This window comes from Pyxicephalus adspersus, chromosome 2, assembly GCF_032062135.1.
Source record: "Pyxicephalus adspersus chromosome 2, UCB_Pads_2.0, whole genome shotgun sequence".
NCBI lineage: Eukaryota > Metazoa > Chordata > Amphibia > Anura > Pyxicephalidae > Pyxicephalus > Pyxicephalus adspersus.
In genome coordinates, this window is record NC_092859.1 from 6,339,903 (window position 1) to 6,355,379 (window position 15,477).

A 15,477-nucleotide genomic window follows, 5' to 3' on the forward strand; every position below is an offset into this window, starting at 1 on the left:
CCAGGAAAGATTGAAGCACATCCCTGTTATATCCTATTATTGCTGCTATTTCTCCTTTCACTGTCCATTCACTGGCTGTGGCAGTAAATGAAAGTGAAACTGCAGCAGACAAAGAAAGTCTCTTCCATTGTTAGACATAACCTTCCATAGGAAGGGATTTATCACCTGAGATGAGGAATTTCAGTGTTTTGTATTGTGCATTGGGGTGGGCCAGGATGTTTCTGGGAAGTATTGCAGCACACGCTAAGAATGTATGTTATACGCCTTTGCGTGTGAATGTATATAGACGTGTGAACCTCCCTCACACATTCCAAGGGTTGGTACCACAGGGAGCCCTGGCTCTGTCTCTACATCATTGCCTTATGTTTGTCTATAACATAAACCGGACAACTCTAAAGAGGGAAATTTGTAACAGGTGAAAGTTGTCACGGAGGTAGGCATCCCCAATGAATGATTTCACTTCCTGTACCACACATGGGTAGTCCTAATGCTGGCATGTAGGCAGATTGGACCAATGAGCATTTCTGCCTGAACACTGCTTATCCTACCCCTGCCAAGGATCACTACAGGTCATGTGACCAATGCTTTGGCACTGGTCATGTGACAGGCTATGGGGTGGTTCCCAGAATCCTCCACATTGGAACATTTGTATCGTGGTCATAAGTGGTCTCTCTTGGTGACTCTTTTGGTGAGTTCCCAGATCTTCACTTCTGCTGTACCCAATATGAGGGGCTCCCACCGTCCCTGAACTGAGTTCCTGAGTCTGTAGACCTGCTGTGCCCATTATGAGGGGCTATTACCCTAATAAAATGTCCCTCTTTGGTCTGTACACCCGCTGGGCCAATTATGAGGGTTCCCACCATCCCTGAACTCAGTTTATGGGTTTGTACACATGCTGCGCCCATTAGGAGGGTCTCCCAGCATAGGTCTGTATACCTGCTTGGCCCATTATGGGGGACTACCACCATCCCCGAAATGAGTTCCTGGGTCTGTATACCTGCTTGGCCCATTATGGGGGACTACCACCATCCCCGAAATGAGTTCCTGGGTCTGTACACCTGCTGGGCCCATTATGAGGAGATCCCACCATCCCTAAACTCAGTGTCGGGTCTGTATACCTGCTGTGCCCATTATCAGGGGCTCCCAACATCCCTAGACTCAGTTCCTGGGTCTCTATACCTGCTGTGTCCATTGTGAGAGGTTCCCACCATCCCTGAACTGAGTTACTGGGTCTGTACACCTGCTGGGCCTATTATGAGGAGCTCCCACCATCCCTGAACTCAGTTCCTGGGTCTGTATACCTGCTGGGGCCAATATAAGTGGCTCCCACCATCCCTGAGCTCAGTTTATGGGTTTATACACATGCTGCGCCCAATAAGAGGGTCTCCCAGCATCCTTGAACTCAGTTCCTAGGTCTTTAGACCTGCTGGGCCCATTATGAGGAAATCCCACCATCCCTGAACTCAGTTCCTGGGTCTGTACACCTGCTGGGCCCATTATGAGGAGATCCCACCATCCCTGAACTCAGTGTCGTGTCTGTATACCTGCTGTGCCCATTATGAGGGGCTACCACCATCCCTGAAATGAGTTACTGGGTCTGTACACCTGTTGTGTCCATTGTGAGACGTTCCCACCATCCCTGAACTGAGTTACTGGGTCTGTACACCTGCTGGGCCAATTATGAGTGGCTCCCACCATCCCTGAGCTCAGTTTATGGGTTTATACACCTGCTGTGCCCATTATGAGGGGCTCCCAACATCCATGAACTCAGTTTCTGGGTCTGTATACCTGCTGTGTCCATTGTGAGAGGTTCCCACCATCCCTGAACTGAGTTACTGGGTCTGTACACCTCCTGGGCCTATTATGAGGGGCTCCCACCATCCCTGAACTCAGTTCCCAGGTCTACACCCCCTGCTGTGCCCATTATGAGGGGTTCTCACCAACCCAGAACTTAGTTCCCGGATCTGTACACCTGCTGGGCCCATTATGAAGGGTTCCCCTATCTCTGCATTGAGTTTCTGCCTCTGTCTTGCACTAACCCTTTGCCTTTTTCCTCCCCAGTTCCGCCAACCGAAGGAGACCCTCTGCCCCGCCATCCTGACACCGGCAGCCTGCGTGGCCCTGCTAGTCTTCGGAATTGCTTTGCTACTCCCCTTCCTGATCCTCGGCCTGGCCGGCTATGCCCGCATTGTCCGCAGCTTCCACCTCGGCTCCTGCTTCCTGCCCTACAGCCGGGCCATGTACCAGGGTGAAGACCCCCCGAGGACCCCAGCCAAGGAGAGCCCCAAACAGAGCAAGGCCTGGGTGTGAAGGAGGACAATTGGTCACCCTACTGACTGCGTGAGATGGTGGCACTGCTGCCATCCCTACAACCACCCAAATCTCAGGCCTGCTGATGCCACCATTGTGACCACTAAGCTACATCATTCCTTGTCCACAGGGCTGTGATATCATGACCTACCATGGAGAATCAACTAATGCAACCACCTACCAACCACTGGAGGCCCAGCATTCCCATGACCCATAGTATAGACCCGCCCATTCAACCACATCCTGGATCCATTCATGGAGGAGACCAACACCACCATTGATGATCTTCTCAGTAGGGTCTTTGAAGGCCTTCTGTGGACTTCATTGGGTCTTGCTTATGACTACCATCCATGACACCTAGGACCACCGTTTCTATAGATTGATGGTCAATATATATTGGAAATTGGATGGGGACACAAATTTTGTAAGGGGTTACCCCGTCCACCTACAATGGGTCCTCTGGTGTGTGGACCAATGGTCATGCTGGCCATTTCTTCTGTATGTGAAATAATTTGTACATTTCTGGACCTGCATCCCGGGGGGATTGGAGGGATTTTATTGGTTGTTGCATTTCATGCATTCAGTTTGATGCAGTTTGGTTGCAACCAATTGATCCAACGTCCATACTGGTACATTGAATGGCCACCATTGTTTGCAAGTGGTTCCCATGCAGGGTATAGCAACAGGTTCACTTAAACAGCGCCCCCCTTCACCACAACTGCTACATACGGTACTGCTCATTGCTGATTGACTGGTCCGTTTACCCAGGGAAGAGAAGTAAAGTATTCCAAAGTATGATTAACAAGTGACTAGGACTCCTCCTCCCCCCACCTGACAGCGATGGTGACTGGTGATTGGTCGCTCAGACGTGCAAGGCTGCCACATGGGGGAAAAAGGAAAGTTCTCACCACATCTTGGAGCTTCCATGGGCATGCAAAGAGGGAAGGAGGAAATAGGCAGCTGTGGGGGCCAGCAATAAAGAGAACCAGTTGTTCTACCCATGTGTTGCTCAGCTTTTCCCTGCAACAATTCTTTTCAGCTGTTGATCCTGTCGGTAGATTTATATTTCCACTTCCTGTAATAGGTGACAACATTGTTGGTCTACAATCGTACAGCAGCGTTGTCACCCTGTGTAGTCCTATTGCACACAATAAATAGTAGATAATAGTCTAGGATGTAGTTTAGGATAACATTGTAAGAAGAGTTAAATTCGCATAAGTGCAATGCATTGACACATGCTTTGGAGTGCTTGGTTCCCATCTAGTTCTAATGGCAAAGGCACCTTACTGGTGCCTCACACGGCAACATGCGGCAATTTACTGCATTCCTGTGTGCACTGAAGTGCGGCATGCAACACATTGCATTGGGCTGACCATTCACATGAATAGGCTGCTGATCGCAATACTTGACAATAGAACAGCCTTAGTGGGAATGAGCCTATAGTGCTACCAACCTTCCCTGGTCCGTGGAATGTCACAGGGCGGAATGCACTGACAGCCCTGACCCTGTATACAGCCCATATGCCTTATATGTTATATGATTAAAGAAATGACAATTTTTGTTTTTATTTCTGCGTGTTTATTGCATGCAAGGATTGCATTTCTTTTTTATTACCTTTGTGTGCATCAGAAAATCTCCCGTCCATATACTCCAAGGTTATGGTTCTGTAATAAATGCAGAATTCAGCAGCCACAGTGAGTCCGGCCTTTCAGTCTTTCTGTGCCGCATTTAATGCAAGAGGTGTTGAATTTGCTCTTCAGCATTTATTGTTTTAATCCCGAACTAAAGGTCTGCATTACAAAAATAAAAGCAGACAGGATTATTATTGCAGAAGAGCTAGGCGATGTTACTTTTTATTATTATTAAAAAAAAAAAAACAGAATTTATATAGCACCAACATATTACGCAGCGCTGTACAATAAATAGGGATTGCAAATGACAGACTAATAGAGACAGTGACACAGGAGGAGGAGAGGACCCTGCCCCGGAGAGCTTACAATCTAGGAGGTGGGGGAAGTATCACACAATATGAGGGGATATGGAATGGTGGGTGAGTAGTGAGAGTTTAGGAGACAGAAGACGACGGGTAGGTGAGGTTGAAGCGTTGGGCTCTTTTTAATGAGCAGAAATTAGGAGCAAGCCGAATAGGACGAGGAGACCATTCCAGAGAGTTGGGGCAGCTCTAGAGAAGTCTTGTATCCGTGTGTGTGATGAGGTTATGAGTGAGGAAGTCATTAGTAGGTCATTGGAGGAGCGGAGAGAGCGGCTAGGGGAGTATTTTTTAACCATGTCAGAGATGTAAGTGGGACAATAACTGTGTAGGGATTTGAAGGCAAAGCACAGGAGATGAATTTGATTCTGAGGTGAAATGGAAGCCAATGGAGAGAACTACAAAGAGATGCAGCGGAAGAGGAGCGGAGGGAAAGATGGATGAGTCTGGCTGCAGCATTCATATTAGATTGTAGAGGAGAGAGTCGGGTTAGTGGAATACCAGAGAGGAGGAGGTTACAGTAGTCCAGATGAGAGATGATAAGAGCGTGTACAAGGAGTTTGGTGGTCTCAGGGGACAGGTAGGGGCGGATTTTGGAGATGTTGCGCAGGTGAAAGTGACAAAACATACTTACCTGCCTATCGTTTTCTAAATGCACTGGGCTGCCCTGGAATGTGCTGAGTATTCCAGATTTTCCTGGGGCTGCCAGTACAACATCCTGACCTGGCCAATCAGGATGGCCGAAGATCCGAAACCTGGAAGAATGGCAGAGGAAGATGGCAGCACCTGAACAGGGACAGGTGAGTGAAAATAAAATATTGCGATCAAGGAGGTAAAATTGCAACCAGGCAGGTCTTTTGTTGCAGAAGGGACAGGAGATGTGGTTTTGCAATAAAGGACCTGTCTGGTCACATTTTGTTATTTTTACAGTTAAATTCCACTTTAAGCAGCCATTCTAATCAATCAGCTGGCAATACACCAAAATGTTCCAGGGGATATGCAACAGTGCATCAGATTTTCTGCAACAGTGCACTGAGAGTCAGTAATGCACTAACTTTGGTGTTCTATTAAAAATCAAGGACGATGCACCAATGCATGTTAATGTGCATTACAATAATGCAGAAATGCATGTAGATGGAGAAATGTTTGGATCTCCAGTTTTATTATATTGCTTTGGTCCTTTTCTATTGGTGGACAGGCTCTAATTGCAGCAGTGCCCTCAGGGGCCGGGCCCTGGATGCCCTGGGCATACAGCTGGGGGCTCACAATGAGGGTAGGGGGCTTTCAGCCCAGAATAGGACTGGTCCTGGACCACTAAGGATAACATATGGGGCAAAATTTTTGCCTGATTTCTGGGCATTTCACACACCGGTTTTTAGAGCTCAGAGAGTGTAAAAAATCCTCAACACCAGAAAAAAGCATAAAATCAGCTTTATTGTTCCAAACACAGCATGCTCAGAAGTCCCTCTGCGCTGACGCGTTTCACCCGCGTTCACTTAATCAGAGCTTATACAGCTAGGCTGGTTTTTGTAAAATGCAAAAGCACACATCAGCCATAACAATAAAGTTGATTTTGATCATGAGGATGAGGTGCTGCGGATCTTCTGGAGCATAAGTGGTTCCATTAAACCCCTCCACCTGTACACCATAGACCATATACTAGAAACATTGGCAAATGATTGGAAAGGTGAGCATTCTTCTACATTTTCTGAACATACTTGGTATGCTAATGACAGGTTCAGTTTAAATAAGGGACATTTTTAGGTGTATGCAGCTTTCACCTCCCTGGGAGTTAAAGAAATAGTCACAAATCTGATAGAGCAACCACAGCGCCACCTACTGACAGCTCTGATGAAATGCTGCAGCCTTATAGCTGGAAACAGCACCACCTAGTGACAGCTTTGAGGAAATGTGCAGCCTTATAGCTGGAAACAGCACCACCTAGTGACAGCTCTGAGGAACTGCTGCAGACTTATAGCTGGAAACAGCACCACCTAGTGACAGCTCTGAGGAACTGCTGCAGACTTATAGCTGGAAACAGCACCACCTAGTGACACCTTTGAGGAAATGTGCAGCCTTATAGCTGGAAACAGCACCACCTAGTGACAGCTCTGAGGAAATGCTGCAACCTCAAAGCTGGACAGTGTCAATTGACATCTTTGAGGAACAGATGCAGCGTTATAGTTTGACACAATGGACACAACGCCACCCAGAGACAGCCTTGGGGAACTACTGCAGCTATAGATGGACACAGTGCCACCCAGTGTCAGCTTTAAGCTGCTGCTGTTCCCTATCATTTCCACATACTTAACCAAAATGTTCAAAAGTATTATAGTAAGATCTAAAGACTGCAAAGGGGGATTTTCTGTAATCCTACAGACAGTTTAGTGGGGTCAGATCTATTTCTATGCCCGTCCGAGGGCACCATAAATGTTGAGTCAGCTGACTCAGGTAGCACTTAATGTTTATGTTTGGAGGTCAGGACTTTGAAGTTCAGATTTAGAAGTTAATGAGCAGGATTTGGATGCAGAGCTCGCACTTAAATTCTAGATATGCTCACTCCATGCCATTGCATAGCAGTTGGTAAAGGAATTGGAAGAGGAGCTGGGCCAACACATACACTACCAGAGGTCAGAACTCGATTATTGCATATATGACGCTTTGCTGCACGGCAGGAAAACAGAGAAAAGATTACAGTAAAAATAATTTATTCTTAGCAGTATAGAAAAATGTACACAGCATTACACACACACACACAGATCTGGGGAGAGCTGATCGATAATCCACACACAGGAACACACTGCGTCCTCCGCTGTTCACAGGTACTGAGGGGAGGCAACGCTCTCCAGCTCTACTTGTATGGACACAATGTGATGACCTGGGACCATGGCCAGACCCAGGACACGAGGCTCACGGACAGGAAAAGTATCTGAAGGGCAGAGAGAGAAATTTATAAATGACATTTCTGAAGAAGTAACCTAACTGAACCCAAAAGTAAACAAGGCAACTTCAGCAATTACCACAATATACTCAAGTATACACAGAGATGTATATTTAGGACACACCAGTAGAGAGTGCTGAGTCCTCATGTAAAGTGTAAAAATTTGAAAAATGTAAATAAACTTTTGCGGTTGAAAACGTGAGTTTGTTACACACTTTACATGAGGACACAGCCCCATCTAGTGGTGGCCAACAATAATTCACAAATGAATATTTAAAACGGACCTAATATTAAATATCTATTCTCATTTTCTTGCACTGGAATGTCAACCCCACACCCAGTGGAGCGGACATGAAAAAAAAAAACATTCATTACATGTATGGAAGCAGCAATCTTGTATATGGCAAGCCGACCTGGTCATCCACTCCTAACCTTCTTCTATTGTCATTTATATCACAATGAGGAAGCAGGTGGTGAGTAGGAATGAGCGAGTGAAACTTTTAAATTCGATCTCGTGGCGAATCGGGCCGTTCTCGCTTACTAAACATGTAGGTGAGAACGGCCTTTGTAAATTTGGCCGTCGAGATCAAATTTTTGGGGACCTGCAAGAGCTGACAGCTCCACTCCCGATTGCTTTTGCAGCCCTGTAGTATGTGTTCTTGGATAGAGATTCTCTATCCAAGAAGACAAGATGTCCCACTGTGATGATTCCCACGGCTGCATTCATTGATGAGCACAGCCGCGGGATTCACGCTGACAGGAGGAGTAAGCGGCTGCATTCATGAATCCTCCTGTGCGCGATCCCCGGGTACTTGGCTTGCCCTCATTTAACTTCTAGTGCCCGGTGATCGTACTCAGGAGGATTCCCACATCTGCATTGCAGCCTCAGTACTTCTCCTGTAATGATTTCCTCAATCTTCCAATAGGTTGGCGAAATCGAATCGCTCAAATTTTGCAGGCCCATCACAAGTTCGAGGAAATTTTTGCGAGAATGTCAGAGGCATTCCCGCTTATCCCTAGTGATGAGCAATGGTAGGACATTTATTTTGTTAACAGGAAACTGAAATGCATGGGAGGTCCTGGCTGTGTGGATGGGTGGACAGCTACGGCCAATCACAACTACACAATGAGGATGGGGGGAGGCAGTGCTGAATTTCTAAAACTCATTGGTCCAAAGCTGAATGACAGCATGAAATGCACCAATCAGAAGATCTGACTAATCATATATGTACTTGGATGTAACATTACCAACCTCTTGCCAGTTGGTGGTGCTATTATCACATGTTTATGCCTAAAGAAGATATAAAGTCAGAAAATGTGCCTCCTCCTCCTCCTCAGGGGGCTGCATTGGGGCTAAAAGGTAATGGGGGAAATTAAACAGCCCCCTATTATGCAACAATCACCCCCAGCCAGGGATAAAGGTATCACTTGGAACCAATAAATGTTGAAAATCCCTGGCCATCCTGCCATGAACATACAAAGCTTTAGCAAACCATATGTAATGGGGTTGGATGTTTGGAAGTCAGTTTTTGATTTCACTTTCTTGGAAAAAGTTTACAGTGCTTAATAGTTGAAGCTGTGACTTCACATGCTGCTGATGAATGAATGTCACCCTTCCTTCTCCTCCACTCCCTGCTCTGTATGACTCCTGGACATTTAATCAGAGAGAGGCAGTCTGAAAGCAAGGAGATTATTCATCACAACCTTGAAGAAGTTTGGGGAGGGGGCTGAATAAATCTTGGGGTACCCAACCCCCTAATCTATCACTGTGGATTATATCTTCCGATGTCGTTTAAGGTCTCACCTGAAGGACGCAGGAATTCCTGCGCTGAGCCCAGGATGACGTTACAGTCTCGGTCAGTGCAGAGGAAGCAGCCAATCAGGGAGCGGCCATCTGTCATCTCTATCCGCATGTTTCTGTTCAGGAGAGACTCCAACTTATGGCGGGCGTTGTCACCAGGTTCAATGTCCAAGTCCTGCCGATACAAAATCCATTCTGATTACAACGTAATACCACCCCCCTCCTTACTAAATTTAATTCCCCTCCCCCTCACATTGACTATAATGTATTATTATATTACACCCACCAAAACAATAAAGCTTCACCCCCACTATACAACCCCCCAAGTCCTAAGGAAGCCCCCTGCCCTAAGTGACAACACTGACACCTGTGTTCCCTGAACTCACCCCAGGAGGGGGGCTACAGCCATTCTCCTCCAGTACAGTAGCCATGTTCACTTCTCCCCGCACTGCACTCTGGGTAGTACCATCCCACGTGCCCCACCCACCATACAAAAGAATAGGCCCTCGCTGTACCTTCAAGCCAATAGGATGCGCTGTAAAGACTATAAAGCGGATGTGACGTTACAATAATGAGTCACTGGAACGCGGAAAAGGTGAACACGGACCGGAAGTGATGTAGAAAGGAGGATGTAGAAAGGAGGATGTAGAGCGCAGAGCGTCCCGTTGCCAGGGTAACCAGAAGCTACTTGCCATGTCTCCGGCCAGAGCACCATACTTTACACCCCGGGAGGTGTCCCGCCACTGCACCCCTGCCGACCTGTGGGTGTCCTACCTGGGCCGGGTGTACGACCTCACCCCACTGGCCGCCCAGTACCGAGGTGACTAGGAAAGCAGACCTGTTTTCTCTATACTGCCATACCTTCCCATCACCTGTATCCCCCATCACCTGTTAACACATTCTGTGTCCCCCCCATTACCTGTTTCCACATTCTGTGTCCCCCCCATTACCTGTTTCCACATTCTGTGTCCCCCCCATTACCTGTTTCCACATCCTGTGTCCCGCCCATCACCTGTGTCCCCCCATCACCTGTTTCCACATCCTGTGTCCCCCATCACCTGTTCAGACATCCTGTGTCCCCCCATTACCTGTATCCCCCCATCACCTGTTCCCACATCCTGTGTCCCCCCATTACCTGTATCCCCCCATCACCTGTTCCCACATCCTGTGTCCCCCCATCACCTGTATCTCCCATCACCTGTATCCCCCCATCACCTGTTCCCACATCCTGTGTCCCCCCCCCCTTACCTGTATCTCCCCATCACCTGTTCCCACATCCTGTGCCCCCCCCCCCTATCACCTGTCCCCATATTCTGTTTCATGGTCCTATGTCCCCCCTCCTCACACCTGTCAGGGTGCACCTAATAATCTTCCCCCTGCACACAGTACCCAACCCGATTGTCTTCCCCTCCTATCCACAGTTTGGGGCCCTCACTTTCTCCCTCCACATTGGAGACCTGTTTGTGCTTTTTCTCTCTGTGAGGGTAACATTGTGTCTCCCTTTCTCTGATGTGTGATCTTGTGTCTCTCCTAGGTGACATTTTGCTGAAGCCGATCATTGAGGCTGCTGGGAAGGACATCAGCCACTGGTTCAATCCCAAGACTAGGGATGTAAGTATATATTGGAGGATCAAATGAATACCTTCACACAGCCGGGCTGTTCCCTATAGCCACCATCGAATTAAAAGCAGGTGGGGATGCAGCACAAGTGGTTCATTCAGTTACAGGGAATACAGTATAACAGATCCAGACATCCCTGCCCTTTGTCACGTGACAGCCTGAAGGATATGACTTAGATCAGCGGTCGCCAACCAGAAAAGTTTGGTTGTCTGCGCCTCTGGCCAAGCCGGGTCAAGAGAAGGACCCTTGAGGGGGTGGACACATCAGCCACAGCCGCAGACCATGTCTTCCCTTCAAATCCCAGGCTCACAAACCGCCAATCCTCCCATCTCAAGCTTAGATCTGCGATGGGAAAGTGGGCAGGTTCTGGCATCATGACATCACTATGGGGTAGGTTTCTCCCCCATTGAGTGACACCTGGCTCCCTGCGCATAAACGGCCCAGAGTCGGTAATTTTAGTGGTTCGTGGGACCATAAAGGTTGGCAACCACTGACTTAGATGATACTGGCCATCAATTACCAGGGAAGACCAACGCTATCTGGTGGTGGGCAGGAATTGCTGCAGTGGACAGCTCTGGACTACAGCTGTTTTAATGCACCGAAAACCACGTGTTTAATTTTCCTTTTCTTGACCTTTGTCATTTTGTTCACAGATCAAAACGTTCATAGATCCACAGACTGGCTGCTTGAGATACTATACACCTCAGGGGCGATTTCTCCATATAGCCCCCTCCTACCCCAGCTCAGACTGGGACACAGACTTTGGACGCCCCTGGTGGCGGGATCCAGCCTATGAGATTGGCATCTTGTCTGCCAAAACCCGAACCATCCGCATCATTAACACGCTGACATCCCAAGAGCATACTCTGGAGGTATGTGGGCTCTATGTGGTACACTTGGCTAGGTGACACGGAAAGAAGGGAGCTATGGGTCTGTCCTCCTCCTGCAGGGTGACACAGACAGAAGGGGGCGCTATGAGTCTGTCCTCTTCCTGCAGGGTGACACAGACAGAAGGGGGCGCTATGAGTCTGTCCTCTTCCTGCAGGGTGACACTCCCTCAGTCCTGGATAAGGTCTCATGCTGCCTGTCAGCCATCTCATCATGGATGTCTGACCGATTCCTGAAACTCAACCTGGATCAAATAGAACTCATCATCCACCCCTCAAACTCCAAATCTCCCCGCCATATATCTGTTAACAACACTGTTATTTGGCCCTCCCCTCAGGCACGTTGTCTTGGTGTCACCTACGCAACATCTCACAAAATCCACCCCTACCTGTCCCCAGAGACCACCAAACTTCTTGTACATGCTCTTATCTCTCGGCTGGACTACTGTAACATCCTCCTCTCTGGTATTCCACTAACCGGACTCTTTCCCCTAGAATCTATTATGAATGCTGCAGCCAGACTCATCCATCCTTCCCTCAGCTCCTCTTCTGCTGCATCTCTTTGTAGTTCTCTTCACTGGCTTTCATTTCACTTTTCACTACTGATCCACTCTCATCAACTGTTATTATCATAGGACAGATCCCTCCATTTCACTAGAGAGCGATAATTGCCTATTTTGTCCAAACTTCGAAACAAATACAGACACAATTTATCCATCCTTCCCACCACTCCTTTTCTGCTGCATCTCGTTGTAGTTCTTTTCATTGGCTTCTATTTCTTATTAGAATCAAATTCAAGCTCCTGTACTTTGCCTTCAAATCCCTCTACAGTTCTTGTCCCACTTACCTTTCCGACCTTCCAACTCCCCCAGCCGTTCTCGCCACTCCTCCGATGACCCACAACTAACTTCTTCACTCATAACTTTATCACATGCACGGCTACAGGACTTTTCTAGAGCTGCCCCAACTCTCTGGAATGGTCTTCCTCTTCCTATTTGGCTTGCTCCTACTATTTGCTCATTGAAAAGAGCCCTCAAAACCCATTTTTTTCAAACTTGCCTACCCATCTTCTTCTGTCTTTTGAAACTGTCACTACTTCCTACCACTACATATCTCCCCTCCTATTATATGTTAATTCCCCCACCTCTTAGATTGTAAGCTCTTCGATTGTAAGCCCCTCTTTAATGTACAGCGCTGCATAATATGTTGGCTCTATATAAATCCTGTTTACTAATAATAATAATAATCCTTGTCTCTTGTAGGTCTGTTCAGAGGAAACAATTTGGGAGATTCTTCGTCGTTACTTGCCATACAATGCACACGCTGCCAGTTATACATGGAAGTACTGTGGTGTTCCGCTGAACATGGATCTGACACTTGAGGACAATGATGTAAAGGATGAAGATGAGGAATTCGAGGAGCTGAGGATAGATTCAGACCTATATACAGCCAGCATACACTTATATTTTAACGATGACTTGACTGAACTTTAAGTTACGCCAACACCTACGACATTCCAAAATGTTACCTAATATATAGTGTCAGTTTCATAAATTGTTAGGCCTGTAGGCTTAGTAATTCATTTTTTGTTGTTTTTAGTATATATGCATAGTAGCCAATCAAAGTGCACCTGTTGCCAATAATATATCAGTGCAATAATCCTACAACAGCCAATCACAAAGCCACATGTAAACCCATTTTCTTCTTTTCCGGTGGGGAGGGGTTAAGGGGGCAGGATAATTAAATATTTAGGTTCTTCTTTTGATAACTTAATAGATTCTCCCAACTGTTCCTCCATATTGGAATTTTATTATATTGAACAGACTTGACAGGTTCTTACATTTGAACCTTTGTCTTGCTATTGCTCACATTTGCACCACACTCATTTAAATAGGCAGCCTGCTGTACCAGATTTTACCTGTAGATGGTACCAGAGTCATCAGCTGAAATCAGAATCCTGGGAACTTGTATGACAGGCATGTCAGAGAGCTGTTTTTCAGGCCATATGCAGCCCTCTATTGATGAAAGATTTGAATAAAGCTCCAGGTGTCCTCCGATGGACTAAACCTTCCTGACATAATTTTGTAGCTAAGTAACAATGTCACCCCAGGATAAAATGTTTCAAGCTGCAATTATTGCGGTCATAATAATTACTAAAGCGCTATGATCTTGAGTTGTGGCCCTTTGAAGATTCAGTTCAGCCCACGGTTTGACATACCTGTTGCACAATTTCAAAATAAAAAAAAACATGTCAGTTACATTTCTTGTTGTATAAATGGCAGATGGATGCTGATTAAGTAACAGGAATTATTCCCATTAGCACACATTAGCGCTGTTGTCTCCGGGTGAGAATCTGTTCTGCCTGCTGAACAGGAATAAAGGCAGACAAGGTCTCTGCATTGAAATAATAAGGAGTGCGTAAGGATTGCTGAGTGGGGATGACAGATTTTTCCGTATATTCCCTTTGTATGTTGTCGTGTATGTGCCGATTCCCACAGAGGGGTCCAAGTGCCATTCCTTGTATACTGCAATCTCCAATAAATATTTATTTTGTAGTACTAAACACAAAGCTGCATGTGTATTAATCAATGGTTCCAGAGAAGACCGGAGGATGAGATGTCTTATGGAACAATCTGAATGTTCAGCCTGGAAATATTGAAATTGGGTATTGTACCTGTCGTCACCTTTGTGTTGATGAATGTACATAGGTTCCGCATGGCATTAAGGGCCTCAGGCCTGTCCAGCTCCAGTACTCAACAGCCAAAATCCTGGCCTGTATGTAGTCCAACAGGACTAGAGTTTGACAGCCATGTTTTAAAAATGGCCATGATGCAGCTGTGTGGCGTATGTTTGTCAAAGGAGGTTGAGTGTGTTTGGATTCCTGGCTAAGTATTGTATCTATACCACAATGCAAGGTAGCCAATGGGTCTACTTGCATTGTAATACTGGTAATTTAGAATGGGATTCCAAGACCTATCAACAGAGCGCCACCAAGGCAGAGATTGGAATACAATGTGGCGCGTTGCTATTCATTTAAACGATCCCAAGGCACATCAATGGCACACCACAAGGCAGAGATGTGAACACAGTGTGGTACATTGCCATTTACTTTGATTAGGATACCAAGACACATCAACAGTGCACCACGATGCAAAGATAGGTGTGTTGACTTTCTAAATTCTAATTCTAAATGGGATCCCAAGACATAAAAAACCCAACACCATCATGGAAGAGATGCCAATGCTACGCTAGGGGAGACATGGCCACTAGGGGGTGCTATGGCTTGCATGGAGGTGGTGTGACCCCTGGGAAGGGCCAAGAGGCAAAGTCTAAGCAGTAACCAGGTCTTCTCCAGAGCCTCTGATGGTGATGATGTTGCCTGCTAGTTACTGCCAAGTTGCAGTCCTTGGGCACACCAAAGTGGGCAATATGAAACACGGTACCAAACCACAAAGCAGAAGGATAGTCGAGGAAGGTTGGGGTTGAGGCAGGCAGCAAGCAATAGAGGTCAAACGCCAGGGGTCAGTTGCCAGGGATCCAGGAGACAGACACTGGTGACACGGGCCACTGCGAACACAGGAGACACTGGAAACACAGGTGACTCAGGAATATCCACAGACAGGAACACTGGAACAGCACAGGGAAGTTGGCTGGGAACCAAAAGACTGGATAACAAGGGGTTAACGCAGGAGCTGGACAGGGAAAACACTGAATTAAGCACCAGGTGAACAGGAACTAGCTCAACAGAACTAAGGGCTCGTCACAATGGAGACACGTTGCACGAACACTGCGTGCAGTGTGTGAGCTAGCTAAATAGCCAGGGCTGGACAAGAGGCTAATTTCTGATTGGACTTGATAAAGCAAAAGATTGTAATTGATAAAGCCTGGAAACACATGCCTGCATGTGCAAGAGAGAGGCGTCTGCGCT

At 46.9% G+C, this 15,477-nt stretch overlaps 3 protein-coding genes across 4 annotated transcripts in view; 2 read left to right on the plus strand and 1 right to left on the minus strand.

Annotated features, from left to right (window-relative positions):
• Window positions 1-4,165, plus strand: part of TMEM88 (transmembrane protein 88) — a 9,842-nt gene extending 5,677 nt beyond the window's left edge. The window contains exon 2 of one of the 2 annotated variants that reach the window (XR_011919241.1): window positions 2,062-2,198. Coding sequence is in view for 1 of the 2 variants with exons in the window: in XM_072399332.1 (XP_072255433.1) it covers window positions 2,062-2,310 (249 nt within the window). In the remaining variant the exon portion in view is untranslated. Of the gene's footprint in view, window positions 1-2,061 lie in introns of both variants that reach the window. The other variant, XM_072399332.1, reaches the window with a different exon arrangement.
• Window positions 4,166-6,991: 2,826 nt separating this feature from the next.
• Window positions 6,992-9,528, minus strand: NAA38 (N-alpha-acetyltransferase 38, NatC auxiliary subunit). Its single transcript, XM_072403035.1, has 3 exons — window positions 9,429-9,528; window positions 9,046-9,217; window positions 6,992-7,229 (listed from the first exon to the last, which is right to left on the minus strand). Exons 1-3 carry the CDS (start codon window positions 9,471-9,473, stop codon window positions 7,117-7,119), a joined length of 330 nt encoding a protein of 109 aa, XP_072259136.1. The 5' UTR covers window positions 9,474-9,528; the 3' UTR covers window positions 6,992-7,116.
• Window positions 9,529-9,682: 154 nt separating this feature from the next.
• On the plus strand, window positions 9,683-14,118 carry CYB5D1 (cytochrome b5 domain containing 1). Its single transcript, XM_072399334.1, has 4 exons — window positions 9,683-9,862; window positions 10,577-10,653; window positions 11,316-11,534; window positions 12,812-14,118. Exons 1-4 carry the CDS (start codon window positions 9,736-9,738, stop codon window positions 13,040-13,042), a joined length of 654 nt encoding a protein of 217 aa, XP_072255435.1. The 5' UTR covers window positions 9,683-9,735; the 3' UTR covers window positions 13,043-14,118.
• Window positions 14,119-15,477: the final 1,359 nt, after the last annotated feature.